This window comes from Lissotriton helveticus, chromosome 1_1 (assembly GCF_964261635.1).
Source record: "Lissotriton helveticus chromosome 1_1, aLisHel1.1, whole genome shotgun sequence".
Classification (NCBI taxonomy): Eukaryota; Metazoa; Chordata; class Amphibia; order Caudata; family Salamandridae; genus Lissotriton; species Lissotriton helveticus.
This window is the reverse complement of record NC_136057.1, coordinates 1,003,499,231-1,003,524,891: the sequence shown is the minus strand read 5'-3', so window position 1 is coordinate 1,003,524,891 and position 25,661 is coordinate 1,003,499,231. Positions and strand designations below refer to the sequence as shown.

Genomic DNA, 25,661 nt, shown 5'->3' with positions numbered 1-25,661 from the left:
CAGCCGTTGCCAAACCTCACAGCCTCCAGCTAGGGCAAGAGACACCACTGTGCCCCGATTGTTGCAGTACCATATGGCAGTCATGTTGAACATTTAACTCACACTATGTGTAGGGCAGCATAACTACATGTAGAAAAAAGGGGGGATAATTTCCTAATGTCTATATTTTGTTGATACACACATAAGTGAGCAGAGTGACTAGATTGGTCCTGATGAATGCCCCTGAACATTGAATTGTCAACTAGGGCAGAAACATGTTGATCCACAGGGTAGATATCCATAACCCCGTCTCATGTTGACATTTTTAATCTCCCCAAAAAGAAGTAAAAATTAAAGATTGGTTATTCCTACTGAGGGAGTTTTAAATTCCTGCACAATTTCTTGTTTTTTCGCACTCTGCCCCTCACTGGCACATCTTGAGGTTATTATAATAAACGTGCTTGTTTTGAGAACACTCCCGCTCCTTCCCAGCTGGAAAGTTGTAGCCCACATAGGTTACCTTGCGGTCCCTTTCTGTTGGAGGAACCCTATGATGAAGCATGTCACTCTTGGGTGAGAGAGGGTTTACGTCCATTTAATGGCCATGCCCACTTATCCCCTTCTTTATACATGTAGTTATGCAGACCTACACATAGTGGGAGTTAAATATTAATTGGCAAAGTGTTGGGGAGCTGTAATACCTTCTCCGGTATTTACAGATTTCCTTTTTGTGTGATAGTCATGTTGAACATCCACACTGATAGAACTACCCTTGATAGAAGGAGGAAAGGCTTTAAAAAGGGTAGTGGGATCGCTTGCAGCACTAGAGAAGTTTTGTGGTGGTGCAACCCCAGAGACCTCTGACCTCCTCATCCAGGTCATCTCCTCAACCCAGATAGAAGCAAACCCATTACAACTGTCAGAAGTAGAAATTACAGGAAAACAGCTTGCTGCATGTCATACTGGCATTGGTCAACCACTACCGAAAGTGGTGAGCTGCCTTGCCAAATGCAGATTCTGTCCAAAAGGTATTCCTAGTCTGGGTTTACCTGCAGCCTTGGATTCTATTGCAGGCCCTGCACATGCAAACAGGTGGGAGGTACCTGCAGGGTGACCAATGACAAGAGCTGAAGTAGCCTCAAAACTATCAAGGACAAACAGAAGCACAACTCTAAAAAGATTTGAATCCTAGCCTGAATGTCCCGCATGTGTAGATAAGGCGGCAAGACTTGCAGGGCAACTATGTGCACTAATGGGAAACTAGTGCAGTGGCCGGATGGAGAATAACCAGATATGGACAGTGATTACATCATTGTTGGTAGATGGTCCAAGACTCGCGGCAGTGAGCATATCTTCAGCAGCCAATTGTCGAGATAAAGGAAAAAGTGTAATCCTGTCCTACAAAGATGTGCTGCAACCCCCAGCACGAACGTTGTAAAGATTCAAGAGGCTTATGTTAAGACAAAGATCTGTACAGTGAAGTGGTCTAATCACACTAGCACAAGAAAGTAGGCATCCTACAATCCATGGACAGCATCCAATCATTGGGATCCAGGGCCGGGTCAACTTGAGCAAGCATCACCATTTTGAACTTGATGAGAAGATCAAAAGTGAGTTATTGAAGTCCTAATCCTCTGAACTTCTTGGAGGATCAAAACATCCCCGTCCCTTCACCTCCAGCACCAGTTCATTTGTGCCTTTGACGACCAACATCACTTCCTTTGACAGAATTGTGCATGATCTGCTAATGTCCAAGACTAACCAGTGAGGTGCATCTGTCTGGACGCAAGTACTTAGCAATAATGAATACTATGAAAAACACTTGTTTATTGGGGATTTGTGGACTATGAATTGATTGACCAATATTGTTCAATCAATAGCGCAACTGATAAAAACAGGTGGTTTTTCGAGCCTCCCTTTATATGCTGATAAAATACCAGTGGGGACAGGTAGTGGAGGATCTGGTACCAGAGTACATTGCCTATTACTCCAATAGTTAGTAGTTGTAGGAGTAACCAGAAAGAGGGTCGTAGCTCTCTTGTCTTAATAGCTGTAAGGCTGCAAAAGCTTTCACGTAAAAGACCAGCACTGTCAAATGGCAAGGCCTTTAGGGAAGCCTAAATATACTCTGAGAATCCAATGGAATGCATCCTGTCAAGTCGTCTAATAAGGATGCTGGATTTAAGATGCATCGTACTTATGTCTAAATAGGCCACAAACTGAAACCAGTTTGGGATTACTGCGCTCTCGTTCAGAAGTGACCTTGCCTGGCAGTTCAGGCAGAACTTTCTAGCTGACACAGAGCGTTACATGCGCGCTAAGTACGACTGAAAAGCGGCCATTCGTGTTATTTTAAGCTCCCAGTTTTGTATTTGTTTTATCTTTTAATTGGGCATTATTCCTTGTTTTTAAATCTCAGCCCCCTACTTGCACCATAATTTGGCTTAAACTCACCGCTGTTGGGCGGGCCCTCTTCCCGGTTTGGATAGTTTTCGTAGCGGCCATATTGGGTGTAGTTTAGCACGCCTCCCGGCGCCATTCGGGAGGTCGGACGTTCTAGTTGTCATAAGGACGCTAGACGCCTTGAAAAGGAGGAAAAATTAGGCGCTCATTCTTTCTAGCTGACACAGAGCGTTACATGCGCGCTACGTGTGGTCCCTGACTGAAAAGCGGCCATTCGTGTTATTTTAAGCTCCCAGTTTTGTATTTGTGTTATCTTTTAATTGGGAATTATTCCTTGCTTTTAAATCTCAGCCACCTACTTGCACCATAATTTGGCTTAAACTCACCGCTGTTGGGCGGGCCCTCTTCCCGGTTTGGATCGTTTTCGTGGCGGCCATATTGGGTGTAGTTTAGCACGCCTGCCGGCGCCATTCGGGAGGTCGGACGTTCTAGTCGTCATAAGAACGCTAGACGCCTTGAAAAGGAGGTCATGCTGACGCGCAGCGGGGACGCCGGACTTCCGCCGGAGTCACGCCAGAGTTCAGCCCGTCTGCGCCCGTCCGCGCTGAGGACGGGCTGGACGCCGGACCCCCTCGTTATTTTCCACAGGTAACTTGTAGTTATACCTTCCGGGAGTTATTGGCTCTTAAACCTTCTTCTCTGCCTTGTCATCATAGATTCTCTCCGGAGGGTATATTACACTCCTCAATTTGTCATACCTGTAAATCGGCTCTTTTGCAACCAGCTACTCGTGAGAGTAGTTCTCAGAACCTGTCGACGTTACCTGCGGCCTTTCCTTTCAGGAAGGGTTTTTTTATCAATGCCAGGTCTCTCGTTAAAAATAACATTGCTTTTCACGAGTTCGTGTCGAACAGACAACCCGACTGGGTGTTTGTGACGGAAACGTGGGCCTCTGAGTCGTCAGGTCATGATCTACTTCTTGCCATTCCTGAGAGGGCTTTAAACTGCTGAGGCAGGATAGATTTAAACGCAGAGGGGGGGTAGCTATTTTATGTAAAGCCTCTCTGCCCTGTACTATCAAAGCTCTGTCTGAGGCCTCGGATCCTTTTGAGGCATTGTAGTTTTCTATTCTATGCGCTCCCTCGGTCTCCTTCACGGGTATTCTTATGGACCGGCCACCCGGCCCGAGGGCCAATTTTAGTGGTAACTTGCTGAGGATTCTTGAACCTTATTTTGGTAAATCCCACCTTACCATATTAGGGGACTTGAACTTCCATTTGGATAATCCGGGGGACACTGACACCGCTACGCTGGTGGATTCACTTGGAGCATGTGGTTGTACCCAATTGGTTAATAGTCCCACCCATTGGGCGGGTCACATCTTAGATGGTGTGTTCACTAATGACCCTAGACTTTCAGCTGGTCTTCCGGTGCCTTTAGTCTGGTCAGACCACTTGGCAGTACCCCTTGAACTGGCATCTGGCCTGGCAGAGCTGCAGGCTCTGACGGCCCCCACTAGAGGCCCAAAAAGGTGCTACAAGAACATTACCAACGAAGCCCTTGCTCCATATATAAAGACCTGCGATTACTCTCTTTCGAGAGAAGCTGACGAAGCCGCTCAAGAGCTTGCCCACTCCATCGCCAAAGCTGTTGACGAACTAGCCCCTGCATCCTATCGATACTCAGCACGGCGTAAACCCTCTGCCCCCTGGTTCTCAGAGCCGTTAAGACTTTTGAGACAGAGGTGTAGAAGACAGGAGAGGAGATGGAGGAATGCATGGGACCCCATAGAAAGAGATGCACATAAGCGCCTGTTGAGAGAATACAAGGCTAGTGTAATCAAGGAAAAACAGGAGTTTTTCTCAAACCTTACTACTTCCTTGACCTCGTCCAGAGAACTTTTTAAAATCGTGGATTCTCTCTGTTCCCTCCAAATGCCTGATCCGGTTGTGGGCTCGCAGGAGCTGTGCAACAATATCTCCGAGTTTTTTCATAAAAAGATCGAGGATATATATGTTGCCTTGGAATTGCAGAGGAACACCTTGGGGGACTCTTCCTCTCAAACCCTAGCTAATCTAGAATCCTGGTCAAGAGATCCTACCAGGATCTTCTCATTTCCCGCCACTCTCCCTTGATGGGCTCGATCTCCTGCTGGATCGGACAAAATCGGCCTCACCCTTGGACCCTTGCCCCTTTAAGACTCTGAAAGACTGTAGGCACACGCTTCTGCCGCCTCTTCTTGAAGTGATGAATGGGGCCATGGCTCAAGGTACTTTCCCTTTGGTGTGGAAAAGGGCAATAGTGAAGCCCCTCCTGAAGAAACCCACCTTGGACCCAGAACAGCTTAAGAATTTTAGGCCCATTTCCCTGTTACACGCCCCCGCAAAAATGCTCGAATCACACCTGAACGTACACCTATCTACCTTTCTGGATTCCTCTGGGTTCTTAGATAGCTCCCAGCATGGATTCAGAAAGGCCCATAGTACGGAATCTGCACTATGGTTGTGAATAACATCCGTATGAAGGTGGATTCGGGCCAAACCACTGTGTTGGTATTGCTTGACCTCACAGCAGCGTTTGACACCCTGTCTTCCTCTACGCTAACATCGCGTTTGAGGGAGGCAGGGATTGCGGGCTCGGCCTTGAGCCTTTTGCACTCTTTTTTACATCTGAGAGAGCAGAGAGTCATGCTTGGAGAGTTCCTCTCCCCTGCTAAATCCTTGCAGTATGGGGTGCCACAGGGGTCGGCCTTGAGTCCGACCATATTCAACATCTATGTGGCTTCCCTTGCCAGGTTAGTAAAATCGCAGGGGATGGAGGTTGTGTCATACGCCGATGACACTCAAATTATGGTGTCCCTGGCCCACTCTGTTACCACTTCCGCCGTCAACTATGGGACTTGTATGCAGACAGTCTCGGAGTGGATGATTCAAAACTCCCTAAAGTTGAACGGCGATAAAACTGAGATCCTGGTCTTTGGCAAAGACCAGGAAATCTGGTCTAGTGAGTGGTGGCCTTCATCTTTGGGAACGTGTCCATCTCCCTCCCAATCGGCCAGAAATCTCAGCGTTATATTTGACACATCTCGGTCCATGACTCTACAGGTCAATCGAACAGTGGCCACTTGCTGGGGAGTTATCAAGATTCTTAAAAGAATCCTGCACTATCTCTCTCCCCAAGCACGTAAGCAGACAGTGGTTGCATTAGTGGGTTCCAGGTTGGATTACTGCAATGCTCTTTATGCAGAAGCCAACAAGGGACTCACTCAGCGCCTTCAGGTCGTTCAGAACGCTGCAGCGCGTTTTGTTCTAGCCTTACCTAATGCATCCTCCGCTACAATGGCCAGAAAGAGCCTGCATTGGCTTCCCATACAACAGAGGATTTCTTTTAAGATCTTGTGCTTGGCCTTTAGAGCTCTTGCGGCTGATTCTTCAAGCCCCCTGGGCTCCCTAACCCGCCATGTGCCCAGTAGAACCCTCAGATCATCGGAGATGAATCTGTTGGTGGTTCCTAGGGTTAGGAAGGTCCGTTGGGGCAGTAGAGCATTCTCTATTGTGGCCCCTAGGTTGTGGAACTCACTCCCATTGGAGATTAAAGCCCAACCATCCCTGTCCCTTTTTAAAAAAAGCACTCAAAACTTGGTTTTTCATCAAGGCCTACCTGTAATAGTGCATATTTGCTCCAGCTAGTTTTTTGGTTAGGCGCCTTGATGCCCTTTGGGCTTAGTAGCGCTATATAAATCTGTTTATTTCATTTCATTTCAACTGTTCCCACTGGAGTGGATCTGGTTATGGCTGGTTCTGTCTCAGGTGACAAGAGGGACAAAGTGATGGATTGGATTGTGGCTCAGAGCAACCACAAGTGGCTGATATTAAGTTAAGCAATGAGCCCATCACCTTTTTGCTGTACTATGCTTGTTTCCTGTCTAGGGAGGACCTGGCCTGACAGTTCGGTCTGGACTGTTCCCATGGGGCAAAGGGTCAGGACTGAGTTGCATATGGCTGGGTCCAAACTAGGGTGGCATAGTGGGCAAAAGAACGATCAATCAATCAATCAATCAGAGCATTTGTATAGCGCACTACTCACCCGGAGGGTCTCAAGGCGCTGGGGGGGGGGGTCCGCTACTGCTCGAACAGCCAGGTCTTGAGCTGCTTCCTGAAGGCGAGGTGGTCCTGGGTCAGGCGGAGGTGGGTCGGAAGGGAGTTCCAAGTCTTGGCAGCCAGGTAGGAGAAGGACCTTCCTCCTGTGGTGGCTCTTCGGATGCGGGGGACGGCGGCGAGGGCGTGGCTGGTCGATCGAAGCTGGCGCGTGGGAGCGTAGAAGTTGAGGCGGCTGTTGAGGTATCCTGGTCCTTGGTTGTGTAGGGCTTTGTGTGCGTGGGTGAGGAGCCGGAAGGTGATTCTCTTGTTGACCGGGAGCCAGTGCAGGTCTCTCAGGTGTCCGGAGATGTGGCTGCGGCGGGGGATGTCCAGGATGAGTCGTGCTGAGGTGTTCTGGATCCGCTGGAGTCTCTTCTGGAGTTTGGCGGTGGTTCCGGCGTAGAGGGAGTTACCGTAGTCCAGACGGCTGGTGACGAGGGCCTGGGTGACCGTCTTCCTGGTCTCGGTGGGGATCCATCGGAAGATCTTGCGTAGCATTCGCAGGATGTTGAAGCACGACGAGGAGACGGCGTTGACTTGTCTGGTCATAGAGAGGGTGGAGTCCAGGATGAAGCCCAGGTTGCGTGCGTGGTCAGTTGGTTTGGGTGCGCTGCCCAGGGCGGGGGGCCACCAGGAGTCGTCCCAGGCGGAGGGTGAGGATCCCAGGAGGAGGACTTCCGTCTTGTCCGAGTTCAGTTTCAGGCGGCTGTTCGACATCCATTTGGCTACGTCTGTCATCCCTTCGTGCAGGTTGGCTCTGGCGGTGGCGGGGTCGTTGGTGAGGGAGAGGATCAGCTGGGTGTCGTCGGCGTAGGAGATGATGTTCAGGTTGTGCTGGCGTGCGACGTCTGCGAGGGGGCTCATGTAGACGTTGAAGAGAGTTGGGCTGAGCGAGGAGCCTTGGGGAACGCCGCAGATGACTTCGGTGGCCTCCGATCTGAACGGGGGGAGGCGGACTCTCTGTGTCCTTCCGGCGAGGAAGGAGGTGATCCACTCCAGTGCCTTCTCCTGGATTCCGACGTTGCTGAGGCGCTGTACTAGGGTACGGTGGCAGACAGTGTCGAAGGCCGCGGAGAGGTCCAGGAGGATGAGGGCCGCTGTTTCTCCGTTGTCGAGCAGGGCTCGGATGTCATCTGTAGCTGCGATCAGGGCGGTCTCGGTGCTGTGGTTGGCCCGGAAGCCAGACTGCGAGAGGTCGAGGGAGCCGTTCATCTCAAGGAAGGCGGCCAGTTGCTTGTTGACGGTCTTCTCGATGACTTTGGCCGGAAACGGGAGCAGCGAGATGGGGCGGTAGTTCTTGAGGTCGGTGGGGTCTGCTGATGGTTTCTTGAGTAGAGCGCTGAGTTCGGCGTGCTTCCAGCTCTCCGGGAAGGTGGCGGTGTTGAAGGAGGTGTTGATGATGTCCCGCAGGTGGGGTGCGATGACAGCGTCGGCCTTGTTGAAGACGTGGTGAGGGCAGGGGTCTGTCGGAGATCCGGAGTGGATGGAGTTCATCGTGCGGATGGTGTCTTCGGTGCTGATCGGGGTCCAGGCGCGGAGGGTGGTGGTGGGGGGCGGTGGTTCGGTCGTGGCGTGCGTTGGTTGAGTGCTGAAGCTGTTGTGTATGTCCGCGATCTTGTTGTGGAAGTAGGAGGCGAGGGAGTTGCAGAGGTCTTGCGAAGGTGTGATGTCGTTGTTTCCGGCGTTGGGGTTGGAGAGCTCTTTCACGATGTTGAAGAGTTCCTTGCTGTTGTGTGCGTTGTTGTCCAGTCGTTCCTTGAATGCGGTTTTCTTGGTGGCGCGGATCAGCTGGTGGTGTTTTCGGGTGGCGAGCTTGAGGGCAGTCATGTTGTCCGGTGTTGGGTCTCTGCGCCAGGTTTTCTCGAGTGCTCTGCAGTTCTTCTTGGAGCTCTTGAGTTCGTCGTTAAACCATGGGGCTTTCTTGCTGCAGGGTCTGCTCGGCGGGGTTTTCAGCGGGGCGAGGTCGTCTGCGCAGTCGCTGATCCATTTCGTGAGGTTGGTGGCTGCTTGGCTGGGGTTCGTTGTGCTGGTGGGAGGGTTCTTGCTCAGGGAGGTAGTGAGCTGGTCTGCAGTGATCTTGTTCCAGCTTCTGCGGGGGGCCTGTTGCTGGTGATGGTGGAGCGTGGTCCTTCTGTAGCTGAAGTGGACGCAGCTGTGGTCCGTCCATTGGAGTCCCGTGGCGTGGCTGAAGGCGATGTCCTTGCTGGAAGAGAAGACCGGGTCGAGCGTGTGTCCAGCGTAGTGGGTGGGGGTGGTCACCAGTTGCTTGAGTCCGAGGTTGGCGAGGTTGTCCAGCAGGGTGGTGGTGTTGCGGTCGTTGTTGTTCTCCAGGTGGAAGTTGAGGTCCCCGAGGAGGATGTAGTCAGCGGAGAGGAGGGCGTGTGGACTGACGAATTCGGCGATGTCCTCGCTGAATTTTGTGCGTGGTCCCGGGGGTCTGTAGATGAGGGTGCCTCTGAGGGTGGTCTTGGGGTTGACGTGGATCTGGAAGTGCAGGTGTTCCGCGGGTGCGAGGTTGTCGTCGGTGTTGGTCGTGATGCGGATGGTGTTCCTGTGGATGATGGCGATGCCTCCTCCTGTCTGGTTGACGCGGTCCCTCCGGATGATCTTGTAGCCGTCTGGGATGGCGGTGGCGATGTCGGGCGCTGAGGAGGCGTTCATCCAGGTTTCCGTGAGGAAGGCGACGTCTGGGGCTGTGGTGTCGAGCAGGTTCCAGAGCTCGATGGCGTGTCTGTGGACGGAGCGGGTGTTGAGCAGGATGCACTTCAGGTGGGTGCTGCTGGAGTTCGGCTTGGTGGGTGCTGGTGCAGAGCAGGTCCGGGTGCAGGAGAACTTGCAGGACTGGCAGATGAAGGGTCCGTGGGTGCGTCTCGGGGTGGCTCGGTAGCAGCCCGGGGTTCGGCCGGTGTTGAGAGCGTTGAGTTCGGTGGAGTCGTAGGTTCGTCTGGTCGGCTTCCGGCGGGTGGGCTGGGGTCTGCGGGGGCCAGGGGTCCTGGCACTGGGCGCGGACGGGCGCAGACGGGCTTACCTTTGGCGCACCTTCGGCGCTCAGTCGGTGCTCCCGCTGCGCGCGTCCGCTGCGCGGTCGCTGAGGGGGCGTCATAAGAAGGGAGCAGTGAGGGCGGGTCAGCTGGGAGGCGGGAGCGTCTTAGCCAATCGGCTGGCGGGGGGGGCGTGTCTGCAGTCAGTGGCGGCGGGAAAACCGGGTGCGGGCTTCTCTGGCGGCCCTGCGGCGGCTGGGGCGCCGGGAGCAGGCGACGCTGGAGATCGGTCGGCACAGGAAGCAGGAGGGCGCAGGAGCAGGAGCGAGGATCGTGGGGCGACCAGGCCGGTGAGGGCGCAGTGGACTTAACCCAGATCTTTTGACTGGGGGAGAATGTTTGCATTGTCAGTATTCCGCTCATCATTTGTTTACTGCAACACTTTTCGCCCTAAGTGGGATGGGTATGCCCAGACGGGGGTCCCTTGCTCACTGTGCCACTGGATTCTAGCTAGCCTGGCTGAAGAAGGGTGACATACCCTGAAACCGGTCTCAGGATGCTTATTTCGGTCCAGGGAGGACCTGGCCTGGCAGTTCGGTCTGGACTGTCCCCATGGGGCACAGGGTCAAGACTGATTTGCATATGGCTGGGTCCAAACTCGGGTGGCGTAGTGGGCAAAAGAACAATGGATTTAACCCAGATCTTTTGACTGGGGGAGAATGTTGCATTGTCAGCATTCCATCATTTATTTGTTGTAGTTCTATACTCCCATAGCACAGACAACAGAATCTGGATGGTTAGTTCCAGAATGTAGACTATACTTTGAAGCATCTGATCAACATGGACTGTCAAAGCGATGGGCATTAGACAGGACCTCAAGCAAACCCAGTAATATGTCATGCTCTGTTCCAAATGGTATGGGGGTAACAGCTCAGGAGACCAACTGCTTTCAGAAATCAGAATACCAAACTGTCAGAAGAAGACGTATGCCCATAGTGTTACTTCTTTCCGGCTCTGTGCGAAGAAAAGTTGGGAAAAAACTTGGGTTAATTTGACTCATAGAAACCTGCACCACAAGGCTCTCTGGGTTGGATGTTCCATTACAAAATTTGAATCACCTGGATCTAGCCTGTGACATCTGGTAATGGGTTGACTCACACCCAGAGTCAATCAAGGCATTGCTTAAATGCAACAAAGGCTTAGAGGTCGACAGCACAGGCAGCAAAATGTCTGTTGGAAAGTTCGCCTTAGTCCCTTCTGTGGCAAGCCATAGTTCCAGGACTTGCGTTGCGTAATGAAACATTACCGCTAGTGAGTCATTTTCCTCTGTGAGGGCCAGAAACCTGAATCCTGTGTGGGCTCTGAAGTGGTATTAAAAGTCAACAGCATTTTGCAAGTTGAGATGATAGCCAGCATTGATATAAGAATTTAAAGTAAATTACCTGCCTCATCCTTTTCATCATGCTGGACATGCTAGAGATCTTAAGTGGTGCCAGAATACGACTTAAAACTGTCCTTCATCCTTCTGAAGTATTGTTGTAGAGACAGAGGTAGGGGAGCCATCATCAGCAGTCACATTTGATTTGGTAATTGTGTGTCTCTACGTTGGACGGACTTCAGCTGAACACTGTTCTGGATCAGAGTGGAGCCAGTGACAATCCTGGAGCCAGTAGTGCCAGAATTGTAGTTGTACTGACAGAAGTCCAGGAAGTAAGAATTAATCATAAAAAAAAAAATCAGCAACATGGCCTCCTTGAAAGCTACAACCTGCTGCGGAGTGGACGATGGCCTGAAGATCTATGGGCACATAGATGGCAAGGTGGGTCTGAATTGGAAACTTAAGACAGTACGGTGATGCGATAGCCACTTACATGACCTTCCCCTAGATCAAGAGTGTCTGGATGTTGAGGAGCTTCAGCTGCAAATGGGTTAGTTCCTTAACCTGTCCTTGATTGGTCTTCCGGCTTTGCCTTAGGCCTACCTGATGAGGATGACAGACTGACCTCACTTATGTTCCATGATATTGAGCGTGGCCACCCTACCTGATGGCATTCTTGTGCATCAAGGAACACTCGTTCTGCAACTTGGGTCATGGTTGGTCCTGAGACAGCTTAAACAGGCAGGTTGGTCCTCAGCATCTCCTTCAGACACAATAAAGCTTGAATATGGTCATCCTCGAAGATGATACCACTGTACACAGCCAAAGTCTGATTTGAGATTTGAAAGAAAAACAGAAATCTGTAGCGACGGAACTCAAGAGCTTCATCTTCAGGCACAGAAAATGTGGAACTAACGTCAGCATTCAGGGGTGGTGCTTTTACACACACTGTCATGGTATCCAGAGGCATAACGGAGTCAAAGGTTGATGGCGCCACTTGTTGGTGCACCGGAGCTACTGCTGGAGTTTCTTGCTCCAGTGTGGCAAGATGAATGATTCGGAATCTGCAGTTAGAAGGACCCAACCCAACATGCTTTTTGCTTAGGTTTTGCTATTTGCTTAGAAGGGAGAGGAGCAAAGAAGCAACCCATTCATCCAGAGTTGTATTCAGAGAAAACAGAATTGCTCTATTATGACTTCTTTCACTTAAGAATTGCAACACTTACATTTCTACAGTTTAAAACACAGTAGATAAAACTACGTTTAAAGCAAAACAAGGTTATTTGGAAAAGCAGCATTATCCTTTAAAAGTCAAGGTCATTCACAGAGCATGCTCATTTATTAAAAACTGTATTTAACGAGACCAATCATTTAGAACCAACTGATGTTTAACATAGGTTTCCCATGGTTCAAACGTTCTTCACATTATACCCCAGTGCAAATGTTTTTTATTTAGCAAACTGGAGCAACCGGTTTGTGTTGTGCTCATTATACAAGCCCTGACAATGGGGCAAAGAAACATTTGCTCCATTTTTACACCAGCACTGACTTTATATAAATGCACCCCACGTATCACTGTGTATTGTGGCACTTGTTATCTATGCTAAATACATAACATTATGTGCGTTTTTGGCAGGAGACACATACGTAACATTATGACTGATTTTACCAGGCCTCCTTTCTAACACTTACCATACAGAGCTGTCCAGGTCTGATTGATGACATCCAGGCACACGGTCCCTGATCTGAAAAACAATGTACAAAAAAAAAAAAAAAAGAGTTAAAACGGAGACCACAATGCATTCTGGGCAGCTAAGAAATCCTCTAAGAACCACAATGAAGACGCAGTAACTCAGAAACATGCTGAGGTGGCATGTTTATGCAGACATGGGAACAGACTACGCCCTGTGGCTTGAGAAGAAAAACACATTTTGAGAACATAGAAGTCTGCATCTATGAAAGATGGTTGAAGGCACAGTAAATCATTCATACTTCCAAGATACAGGAAATGACACGGAATAGGCGTGATGTGTGGACTGCTGTAGGTGCTGGAGCGCAACAGTCTTTTTTTGTACTACATGCATCTAATGACAGCCCTAGCAATAAACTACCCGACTATACTTCCAAATCATTTAACGGACTGCAGACGTACGGGAGGCCAGCATATGGTAATAAAATACTGGCACTAAATCGTAGAGTAACAGCCATCGCCTGCAGAAGGGGTTCCAATTGGTCTGTTGTACATCCCACTCGCAGATGAAGATAATACACGACCACCCTGTCAGTATGGCGTATCGTTCTCTGCAATCCATTACTGTTTTTTGCTAAGAGAGGAAAGGCAATGGATGTATCAGACCACAAAGCCGCAAGCTTATGCAAGACAGCGTTGAACTTCAAGTCTATGGTGACTTGAGAAAGAAGATCATTGCCTTCTTTTGGCATAGAGGTCTTAAGGAATACAGAAAAGGGCAATACTTCAAACCCTTTCTGTACCTTGTAAACTCGGACTCGAAAATCAATCTACATGTTTAAGGTCAAGACCGGTCTCACTAAAGCAACGCTTTGGGTCAGCAAAAGATCAATTGAAGAATAGTTCAAGAAGCTACCTGAATACCTTCAGATAATCGTGGAAAAGCAGCTAACTGTTCTGAGCTCAGGACACAAATCACAGACTAAAACAAGCATTTGCCAATGCAATAGGTCTTGCATTACAGAAAGTTTGAGCCGTTGGCTTGGCAAATAATAATGCACCACCAATAGCTCATACTTTCAGTAATGCAAGACTTATTGGATTGTTTTTGATCATGCAGCACCATCATAAAATCGCCACTGCCCACGACACATGGTTACACCCCACAGTACATGGTAACAAAGCAGTACATGACGGGAACCCCAATCCGCAGAAGTAGTGCATAATTGCCCATTACAGGTGGTAGAACCGACCTGTCTGCGAACAGCTGCAGAACCCTAATCCTGGTCCCTGGCATACCACACCGCCCCTGCCCCTATCCTTCTAAAAAAAAATAATAATACCCTCCCCCTGCCCTAAACCCTACCCCCTGCGCGATCCTCCCCAGGCCCACAGCCCTTCCCCTGCTGTAAACCTTAAAACCCTACCCGACACTCCCCAACCCCAGCCCTTCTCCTACTTTAAACCCTAAAACACTACGCCTGCGCTTCCCCCGCCTCAAGGCCTTCTTTAACCCAAACCCCTAAAGTAGAAGCCACAGGCCCAATCCCCCTCATCTCTCTCCTCGTGCAGGCAGCTTGTCTGAAGTGATGTGCAAGTAGTTGTGAGGAAGCGGAAGAGTCTCTCCGTGTCCTCTAATGACGTGGATTTCGAAGGTCAACTCTTTATTGGAAAGACCGGAGAAATACATTGACACCTTCCTCAAACAGCTAGTTAGCTCCGCCACAAGTTACCTTGGAGACACCATTCAGGCAATCAACATCTTGGAAGGACACCCGTTTGACGTACAAAGTGATATCTTGGTCACTTTAGACATTGTAAGTCTACAAACAAACATCCCGCAAGAAACAGGACTAGAAGCCGTTCACTATTTTCTGGAAAAAAGGACAAGACCACACAACATTCCAACTGAGTACCTGGTAGAAATGGCAGAAGTATGCTTAAAATACAACTTTTTCCAATTTAACAACAAACAATATTGGCACTCTATGAAGAACTATGGATATATAATCATAACCCATACACTAGCCACATAATGTGGCGTAGGTACATAGATGATGTGTTCATGCTACGGAGGGGCACATTGCAGACTCTTTAAGAATTCCAAATTTGGCTAAACCAAAGGAACCCCAACATTCAGTTCACCTTGACCTCAAGTAATGAGAAAATCAATTTCCTCGACCTCATTGTACGACATGATGAGGGTACCATCTACACGACACTCTATACCAAGCAGACAGATTGAAACACCTTGCTACATTTTTCCAGTTTCCACCAACGCAATCTGAAAGAAAACCTACCTTTCAGCCAGTTTGAGAATCAGGCACAATTGTACTAGAAAGGAAGATTACTTTGAAAACGCAAAAACACTGCTCGAAAAAGTAGTTGAGAGAAACTATCCACGAAAATGGACCAAACGTGCAATGAAAAGGGCCTAGTACTCCCCAAGACAGGCACTTTTAACTCCAAAAAGAAAGAACGAAAGAAACGCCCCTGGTAATTGTGACATTTTCGGGTTTGACAAATGAAATAAAAAAGATTAAAAAAAAAAAATAAAAAAAAAAAAGAAGTGGAATACAAGGCATGGAAATTTTCAAGAGCTGCAGGTTTTTGCATTAAAGAAAACCAGAAGTATTAGAGACCATCTGGTACGGGCGAACATCCAAATAAAAAAACAGCAGCCCACATTGCAAACCATGCTTGCCCGTCCTCCTATAATAGGGCATGATAAATGCGGAAACTGTAGCTCATGCCAAAGCACTGTAGAAGGAAGCCAATTTGATAATGGGCGCAAAAGCGTCTATCACAACGAGTTCACCAATTGCAACACGACAAGCGTGATATATTGCATAATGTGTCCCTGCAAACTAACCTATGTTGGTAAGTCTACCCAACAAGTGATGAAACGTATTACACAGCATAAGTCCAAAATCAAATGTAAAGTACCTAATGCACCAATAGTAGAAAGTTATCTTCTGAAAGGTCATGGCCCAAACGACATTCAGTGGGCTGTCCTAAAACATGTAAAAGGAAAAGATGTAGATGCACTGCTGACACGCTTCGAATAAAAACTAAAAACAGGCTTAATCAAATGACGGAGATTATGCATTGCCTCTAAGAGATCGCAATTGATCACCTCTGCTCAATGAATACCTAAGCGCGGCACCAAAAGGTTGTATACTCCACTCCTGTATCTTCACATGCCACCGTTATGCCACAAACATGAAGACTATAACTGAAATACATTGAGATGACCAACAGTCTCCAAAATACGCTCCATCAAGAACAAGACTACTCAATGACATTACTGTTGTGTATAACACATTGCCGAACATGCAAATGGAAATGAGGTACAAGATCACGGAAACCGATTAAGTACAATCATCCTTCGCAGAAGGGAAACACAGAAGCCAGGAGCAAAGTCAGGCATCAGGAATGCCCTCTCATCCTTAGAATAAGGGAAACACCAGAAGTCAGGCACAAAGTCAGGCATCAGGAACGCCCTTGTAAACAACGTCGTCATGCCGCAACACGCTCAGAACGAGCACTTGAATACGGAAACAGTTTTCAGCTTTGAAAACACTGTCCGCTAACGAAAAGCAACAAGAGAACCGAGACGGAAGAATTGAACACCCATTAAGACCGAGCTGAAGGTAACACTACAAAGGTAGCCTTGCACGCAATAACGAGGGGCACTATCATCACTCATGGCATCACAAAGCATGAGAGGCCAACAGTTATAAGGCACAACAATTTTAAGATCCCATCCTAACACCTTAAGCACGACCTTAAATCATGCCAGTCAAACAATGAGCACAAGGATTCACCCAGAATAATGTCAATAAGGGTTCACATGAGGCATAGGCACCGCTAGTGTCAGACCAACAGCTTACATAAAGAAATGAGCATATCCCTAAGACTTTGCCCTGCATGAGCACTGTTTTTGAGTGCCAGTCCGCTTCATTGCGGCACCATTACTACATTTTAGATAAAAAACAACCTTTTTCCCTCCTCCCCTCCCTCATGTTTGTTCAGAGGGTTCATCCCCAATAGACAAAAAGAAGATAAACAACTCACGAAGTGCCACACCCCCTGGATTAATATACCAGTTCAAGATACAAGATGGCATTTTTGAAGTAGGGGTCATTTTTATAATTTCTACAATTTGTTAAACCTTTAAGGGACCAGCTTTGCAAATACCACGATTATAAGACACAAGACTAATTCACCCCTTTCCTACCCCGCCACAGTGCCCTACGCAGAACCGCCCAGCCCTGAGGAAGACCTCCTGAGAATCCTCATGGTTCCCACACAAAGGTCAAAACGCGTCGGCACACCACCCTCACTGAGGCCTAGGGGTCCCCTGCTCAGAACCACACAAATTTTTAAAGACATCAAGTCTGGGCTGAATTCAGACAGCCTAGAAACGAATTTTGACAGGCTCTCCCTGACTTCACCACTTTGGAAGTAGGAATGATTACAGTATTGAGGATATACAAATTTACAAAACCCAATACTTCATAGATGTAGTAGGTCTTTCACAAAGACAATGAGAAAAAACTTAACGTAATCTACGCATTGTATGTCATGGTGTGATGTCTCTGTATATAAAGTTTTATGTTAATTGTTGAAAAAAGTCCTTAATATGTTTGTATAAAGTGCTTTGTCATGAAATAGAAAATTGACCAAAAAGAAAAATCAAAAAAATACATCTTCCTAAAAATAATGAATCTTGTGTCTTTTCTAAAAGTAATGTATGTATGATGGCTCTAATCTCTGCAAAGTAAACAGAAATGTGCTAAATGAGGTATTTGAATTGAAATGTATCTACAGGTGAGATTATAATCCCAGAGGGATCAAAGAATAGAGGATTCATGGTCCATCGGGCACAAATTTATTGCTTTGTGGATTGCCTACCAACACGGCTGTTTCCACACATATGGCATTACTATTACACATATGCCATTACCATACATAAAACTTTACAACAAAATTGATTGTAAAGGCATGTGTCGTAAAAACATATGCATAGTAAAATAAAAATGTGTATTGAAGGCTACGCATTGTAATGGAGCATGAGTTGTCACACATGCGTTGTAATGGCATGTGTGAACACAGAGTGAAAAAATGGCTGGTTTCCCGTCCAGGGAGCTTCTTCCCGCTCGGAAGCCATACTTCAGGTCACTCAGACATTTATTTTCATCTAGCTATGCGGTCATCCTAATAAGAATAGCCCACCCCATTATTTTGACTGCTGAATCCATTAAAGATATGGGTCTGTAACACATTACTTGCCCCATTTTTAAAGATTGGTACAATAATAGACCTGGCCCATGATTGTGGGATACCAACTGTCCCTACAGCGTTCATCACTTTAGTCAAAATTCTGGCCCATTTCTCTGAATCAGTTTTGAAGAAATCAGCTTGTACCCCATCTGGGCCTGGAGCTTTGTATTTAAACATACCATTAATGGCCACATTGCGTCCCCCTACCTGAAAAAACAAATTCTATTTGCCCACCATTACCATCGTATTGGACCCTGAATCTTCAACAGAGTCAAACTGGTAGATCACCTGGAAATGTTCCAGCCAGGCTTCAGGAGAAAGAAGGCACTCCAACCTATCATGTGTGTCCCCTGTGAAATAAGGGTAGTTTACCACCTCCCATAATTGGTCGCTATTCTTCTGAGCATTGACCTGGAGGAGTTGGTCCCATACCTCCTAAAGGAAGGAAAATGCTACTTACCAGTATGCATCTGTTCTTGGCATGTACAGCTGCAGAATATCATACTTTTGCATAGATTTCCATCTGGTGTTGGGCTCGGATGATTGCAGTTTATTGTTGTCTTGGAAGAAGTCTTTGTAAACATGAGAGAGGGGGCTCCTCCCTTGGACGATAGTGCGCTTGGGCATCGACTCCATCCTTAGATTGTTTTTCGCCATGAGGCGAAATGATTGAGTTTGATAGAAACTCTAAAGATGTCCATGTGAGGCTCAAGGTCCGCTTTCAGATCTGGTGTTGGTGGACAGCCGCACACATCGCTCTCTGCAGTGGTGGAACACACAAAACCTTTCCAAAGGGCGGCCGTTCCTAGACCCAGTTCAGGGATGTGGAATTCCTATAGCCCGACACCCGGGACATATTGTTTGGGGTCAAGGGCAACACGTTTTAATGTGTATTTTGTCCTTGGGACAAGTAAGACCAACCCCCTGCAGCACAAACCCTTTGCTGCCAGTTTGCAGTGCCACATTAAGGGTCAGGGAAGGGCACTGCCTGCAGTTAAGTTAATATGTGTGTGCATATGTTAATGCTGTTCAAACTTGTATTTATAGTTCATTAATTTAAAGCCTTTATTAGGGTGAGTGCTCTAAGTAAATGTAAATTCTGACTGCACTCTTGATAGGGGCTCCAGTATAACAATGTGTACACTGTTTCAATGTTTAGCAGTATGAGGCTTTGCATAATGCTCCCAGAAGGCTCTCTGATTAGATGCAAATATTTGCAGAACCTTGAAATCAAGATTAATGATTCTTTGCTTTCAATATAAAATGTTCCTAAAAAATTGAAAGTAGGGAGTAAAAAACATTTTGCTTAACTACTGTAAAATTTCAGGTACCATTTCCTTGCAGCGTAATTTAGTAAAATGTGTGAATGCATGCTAGTATTTCCCAAAAATATTCATATTGGAAAATCAGTGTAACCATTTTCAATAAGATCATGGGAAACAAAATATCAAGCTTTGGCAAAGCCAGTAGTTCTGAAATTGGTGGTCAGCTTTTTAGTTTTGGCAATGGTTTTTGTAAAACGTTATTGATGTGAGAGCTGCCATGCCCTCACCATTATAACAAACACTGGCAAAAGCAAAAATAGTTTTTGGTCTCAATAAAGCACACACTGCCATATTAGTTATTGGCATTGAACAAAACTACTTTGTGTGCCTTCCTTGTGAAAGAGCAGAATGCTGTCACTCACAGTGAAGCCAGCAGTTACAGAGAGAGAGAGAATTTTAATAAACGCAAAAGGTCATGGATAACGCCAGACCAAATTAGGGGCCCAGTTATTAAAGAAAGTCTCAAAAAGTGCACCCTTGGTATATGTCCCTGCATTAAGCTCAGCTATATGGCTTTCGTAAATTCACAAGAATTTGCAGAAGTAGGGCAAGAAATTGTACTCCTAGCAAATGTTTGCGAATTGCATTTTGATTCAGAAAAGGGGGTGGTGATGAACAGAGTGCCTGAATTAAGCAGACCACTCTTACCCAGTCCAAAGATCAGGGCTTGATCCATCACCGTTTTTTAGCTCACTGCACCATCCCAGCTCAGAACTTGGCTATATGCAAATTAGTCTGTTCCTGTCCCAGTGCATGATGGGAACAGGGCAAACCAAACTACCAAGCCAATTCTTGTACTGGGAAGGAAACAAGCTTCCGGGGACCGGTTTCTGCCATTTCAGGCGTCTTCGGCCCGGCTTGGTCACTGCTCCATCAGGATTCAAGCAAGCCGGGCCGAAGAGGCTGAAATGCCAGAAACCGGTCCCCGGTAGCTTGTCTCCTTTCTGGTGAAGAATTGGCTTGGTAGTTTGGTCTGCCCTGTTCCCATGATGCACTGGGCCAGGGACAGACTAATTTGCATATAGCCAGGTTCTGAGCTGGGATGGGGCAGTGAGATAAATAACGGTGATGGATCAAGCCCTGATCTTTGGACTGGGTAAGAGTGGTCTGCTTAATTCAGACACTCTGTTCATCACCACCCCCTTTTCTGTATCGTTTTTGGCCACTATAGGTGTGGCAGGGTATACTCAGACATGAGTCCCTTTCTCACTGCTCCATCAGGATTCAAGCAAGCCGGGCCGAAGAGGCTGAAATGCCAGAAACCGGTCCCCGGTAGCTTGTCTCCTTTCTGGTGAAGAATTGGCTTGGTAGTTTGGTCTGCCCTGTTCCCATGATGCACTGGGCCAGGGACAGACTAATTTGCATATAGCCAGGTTCTGAGCTGGGATGGGGCAGTGAGATAAATAACGGTGATGGATCAAGCCCTGATCTTTGGACTGGGTAAGAGTGGTCTGCTTAATTCAGACACTCTGTTCATCACCACCCCCTTTTCTGTATCGTTTTTGGCCACTATAGGTGTGGCAGGGTATACTCAGACATGAGTCCCTTTCTCACTGCTCCATCAGGATTCAAGCAAGCCGGGCCGAAGAGGCTGAAATGCCAGAAACCGGTCCCCGGTAGCTTGTCTCCTTTCTGGTGAAGAATTGGCTTGGTAGTTTGGTCTGCCCTGTTCCCATGATGCACTGGGCCAGGGACAGACTAATTTGCATATAGCCAGGTTCTGAGCTGGGATGGGGCAGTGAGATAAATAACGGTGATGGATCAAGCCCTGATCTTTGGACTGGGTAAGAGTGGTCTGCTTAATTCAGACACTCTGTTCATCACCACCCCCTTTTCTGTATCGTTTTTGGCCACTATAGGTGTGGCAGGGTATACTCAGACATGAGTCCCTTTCTCACTGCTCCATCAGGATTCAAGCAAGCCGGGCCGAAGAGGCTGAAATGCCAGAAACCGGTCCCCGGTAGCTTGTCTCCTTTCTGGTGAAGAATTGGCTTGGTAGTTTGGTCTGCCCTGTTCCCATGATGCACTGGGCCAGGGACAGACTAATTTGCATATAGCCAGGTTCTGAGCTGGGATGGGGCAGTGAGATAAATAACGGTGATGGATCAAGCCCTGATCTTTGGACTGGGTAAGAGTGGTCTGCTTAATTCAGACACTCTGTTCATCACCACCCCCTTTTCTGTATCGTTTTTGGCCACTATAGGTGTGGCAGGGTATACTCAGACATGAGTCCCTTTCTCACTGCTCCATCAGGATTCAAGCAAGCCGGGCCGAAGAGGCTGAAATGCCAGAAACCGGTCCCCGGTAGCTTGTCTCCTTTCTGGTGAAGAATTGGCTTGGTAGTTTGGTCTGCCCTGTTCCCATGATGCACTGGGCCAGGGACAGACTAATTTGCATATAGCCAGGTTCTGAGCTGGGATGGGGCAGTGAGATAAATAACGGTGATGGATCAAGCCCTGATCTTTGGACTGGGTAAGAGTGGTCTGCTTAATTCAGACACTCTGTTCATCACCACCCCCTTTTCTGTATCGTTTTTGGCCACTATAGGTGTGGCAGGGTATACTCAGACATGAGTCCCTTTCTCACTGCTCCATCAGGATTCAAGCAAGCCGGGCCGAAGAGGCTGAAATGCCACAAACCGGTCCCCGGTAGCTTGTCTCCTTTCTGGTGAAGAATTGGCTTGGTAGTTTGGTCTGCCCTGTTCCCATGATGCACTGGGCCAGGGACAGACTAATTTGCATATAGCCAGGTTCTGAGCTGGGATGGGGCAGTGAGATAAATAACGGTGATGGATCAAGCCCTGATCTTTGGACTGGGTAAGAGTGGTCTGCTTAATTCAGACACTCTGTTCATCACCACCCCCTTTTCTGTATCGTTTTTGGCCACTATAGGTGTGGCAGGGTATACTCAGACATGAGTCCCTTTCTCACTGCTCCATCAGGATTCAAGCAAGCCGGGCCGAAGAGGCTGAAATGCCACAAACCGGTCCCCGGTAGCTTGTCTCCTTTCTGGTGAAGAATTGGCTTGGTAGTTTGGTCTGCCCTGTTCCCATGATGCACTGGGCCAGGGACAGACTAATTTGCATATAGCCAGGTTCTGAGCTGGGATGGGGCAGTGAGATAAATAACGGTGATGGATCAAGCCCTGATCTTTGGACTGGGTAAGAGTGGTCTGCTTAATTCAGACACTCTGTTCATCACCACCCCCTTTTCTGTATCGTTTTTGGCCACTATAGGTGTGGCAGGGTATACTCAGACATGAGTCCCTTTCTCACTGCTCCATCAGGATTCAAGCAAGCCGGGCCGAAGAGGCTGAAATGCCAGAAACCGGTCCCCGGTAGCTTGTCTCCTTTCTGGTGAAGAATTGGCTTGGTAGTTTGGTCTGCCCTGTTCCCATGATGCACTGGGCCAGGGACAGACTAATTTGCATATAGCCAGGTTCTGAGCTGGGATGGGGCAGTGAGATAAATAACGGTGATGGATCAAGCCCTGATCTTTGGACTGGGTAAGAGTGGTCTGCTTAATTCAGACACTCTGTTCATCACCACCCCCTTTTCTGTATCGTTTTTGGCCACTATAGGTGTGGCAGGGTATACTCAGACATGAGTCCCTTTCTCACTGCTCCATCAGGATTCAAGCAAGCCGGGCCGAAGAGGCTGAAATGCCAGAAACCGGTCCCCGGTAGCTTGTCTCCTTTCTGGTGAAGAATTGGCTTGGTAGTTTGGTCTGCCCTGTTCCCATGATGCACTGGGCCAGGGACAGACTAATTTGCATATAGCCAGGTTCTGAGCTGGGATGGGGCAGTGAGATAAATAACGGTGATGGATCAAGCCCTGATCTTTGGACTGGGTAAGAGTGGTCTGCTTAATTCAGACACTCTGTTCATCACCACCCCCTTTTCTGTATCGTTTTTGGCCACTATAGGTGTGGCAGGGTATACTCAGACATGAGTCCCTTTCTCACTGCTCCATCAGGATTCAAGCAAGCCGGGCCGAAGAGGCTGAAATGCCAGAAACCGGTCCCCGGTAGCTTGTCTCCTTTCTGGTGAAGAATTGGCTTGGTAGTTTGGTCTGCCCTGTTCCCATGATGCACTGGGCCAGGGACAGACTAATTTGCATATAGCCAGGTTCTGAGCTGGGATGGGGCAGTGAGATAAATAACGGTGATGGATCAAGCCCTGATCTTTGGACTGGGTAAGAGTGGTCTGCTTAATTCAGACACTCTGTTCATCACCACCCCCTTTTCTGTATCGTTTTTGGCCACTATAGGTGTGGCAGGGTATACTCAGACATGAGTCCCTTTCTCACTGCTCCATCAGGATTCAAGCAAGCCGGGCCGAAGAGGCTGAAATGCCAGAAACCGGTCCCCGGTAGCTTGTCTCCTTTCTGGTGAAGAATTGGCTTGGTAGTTTGGTCTGCCCTGTTCCCATGATGCACTGGGCCAGGGACAGACTAATTTGCATATAGCCAGGTTCTGAGCTGGGATGGGGCAGTGAGATAAATAACGGTGATGGATCAAGCCCTGATCTTTGGACTGGGTAAGAGTGGTCTGCTTAATTCAGACACTCTGTTCATCACCACCCCCTTTTCTGTATCGTTTTTGGCCACTAAAGGTGTGGCAGGGTATACTCAGACATGAGTCCCTTTCTCACTGCTCCATCAGGATTCAAGCAAGCCGGGCCGAAGAGGCTGAAATGCCAGAAACCGGTCCCCGGTAGCTTGTCTCCTTTCTGGTGAAGAATTGGCTTGGTAGTTTGGTCTGCCCTGTTCCCATGATGCACTGGGCCAGGGACAGACTAATTTGCATATAGCCAGGTTCTGAGCTGGGATGGGGCAGTGAGATAAATAACGGTGATGGATCAAGCCCTGATCTTTGGACTGGGTAAGAGTGGTCTGCTTAATTCAGACACTCTGTTCATCACCACCCCCTTTTCTGTATCGTTTTTGGCCACTATAGGTGTGGCAGGGTATACTCAGACATGAGTCCCTTTCTCACTGCTCCATCAGGATTCAAGCAAGCCGGGCCGAAGAGGCTGAAATGCCAGAAACCGGTCCCCGGTAGCTTGTCTCCTTTCTGGTGAAGAATTGGCTTGGTAGTTTGGTCTGCCCTGTTCCCATGATGCACTGGGCCAGGGACAGACTAATTTGCATATAGCCAGGTTCTGAGCTGGGATGGGGCAGTGAGATAAATAACGGTGATGGATCAAGCCCTGATCTTTGGACTGGGTAAGAGTGGTCTGCTTAATTCAGACACTCTGTTCATCACCACCCCCTTTTCTGTATCGTTTTTGGCCACTATAGGTGTGGCAGGGTATACTCAGACATGAGTCCCTTTCTCACTGCTCCATCAGGATTCAAGCAAGCCGGGCCGAAGAGGCTGAAATGCCAGAAACCGGTCCCCGGTAGCTTGTCTCCTTTCTGGTGAAGAATTGGCTTGGTAGTTTGGTCTGCCCTGTTCCCATGATGCACTGGGCCAGGGACAGACTAATTTGCATATAGCCAGGTTCTGAGCTGGGATGGGGCAGTGAGATAAATAACGGTGATGGATCAAGCCCTGATCTTTGGACTGGGTAAGAGTGGTCTGCTTAATTCAGACACTCTGTTCATCACCACCCCCTTTTCTGTATCGTTTTTGGCCACTATAGGTGTGGCAGGGTATACTCAGACATGAGTCCCTTTCTCACTGCTCCATCAGGATTCAAGCAAGCCGGGCCGAAGAGGCTGAAATGCCAGAAACCGGTCCCCGGTAGCTTGTCTCCTTTCTGGTGAAGAATTGGCTTGGTAGTTTGGTCTGCCCTGTTCCCATGATGCACTGGGCCAGGGACAGACTAATTTGCATATAGCCAGGTTCTGAGCTGGGATGGGGCAGTGAGATAAATAACGGTGATGGATCAAGCCCTGATCTTTGGACTGGGTAAGAGTGGTCTGCTTAATTCAGACACTCTGTTCATCACCACCCCCTTTTCTGTATCGTTTTTGGCCACTATAGGTGTGGCAGGGTATACTCAGACATGAGTCCCTTTCTCACTGCTCCATCAGGATTCAAGCAAGCCGGGCCGAAGAGGCTGAAATGCCAGAAACCGGTCCCCGGTAGCTTGTCTCCTTTCTGGTGAAGAATTGGCTTGGTAGTTTGGTCTGCCCTGTTCCCATGATGCACTGGGCCAGGGACAGACTAATTTGCATATAGCCAGGTTCTGAGCTGGGATGGGGCAGTGAGATAAATAACGGTGATGGATCAAGCCCTGATCTTTGGACTGGGTAAGAGTGGTCTGCTTAATTCAGACACTCTGTTCATCACCACCCCCTTTTCTGTATCGTTTTTGGCCACTATAGGTGTGGCAGGGTATACTCAGACATGAGTCCCTTTCTCACTGCTCCATCAGGATTCAAGCAAGCCGGGCCGAAGAGGCTGAAATGCCAGAAACCGGTCCCCGGTAGCTTGTCTCCTTTCTGGTGAAGAATTGGCTTGGTAGTTTGGTCTG

At 48.2% G+C, this 25,661-nt stretch overlaps 1 protein-coding gene across 1 annotated transcript in view; it reads right to left on the bottom strand.

Moving 5' to 3' along the window:
• UBE2H (ubiquitin conjugating enzyme E2 H) overlaps positions 1 to 25,661 on the bottom strand; it is a 348,824-nt gene that overhangs the window by 46,837 nt on the left and 276,326 nt on the right. Inside the window, exon 5 of the mRNA XM_078677606.1 lies at positions 12,573 to 12,625. Coding sequence (XP_078533732.1) covers positions 12,573 to 12,625 — 53 coding nt within the window. The remainder of the gene's footprint in view (positions 1 to 12,572; positions 12,626 to 25,661) is intronic.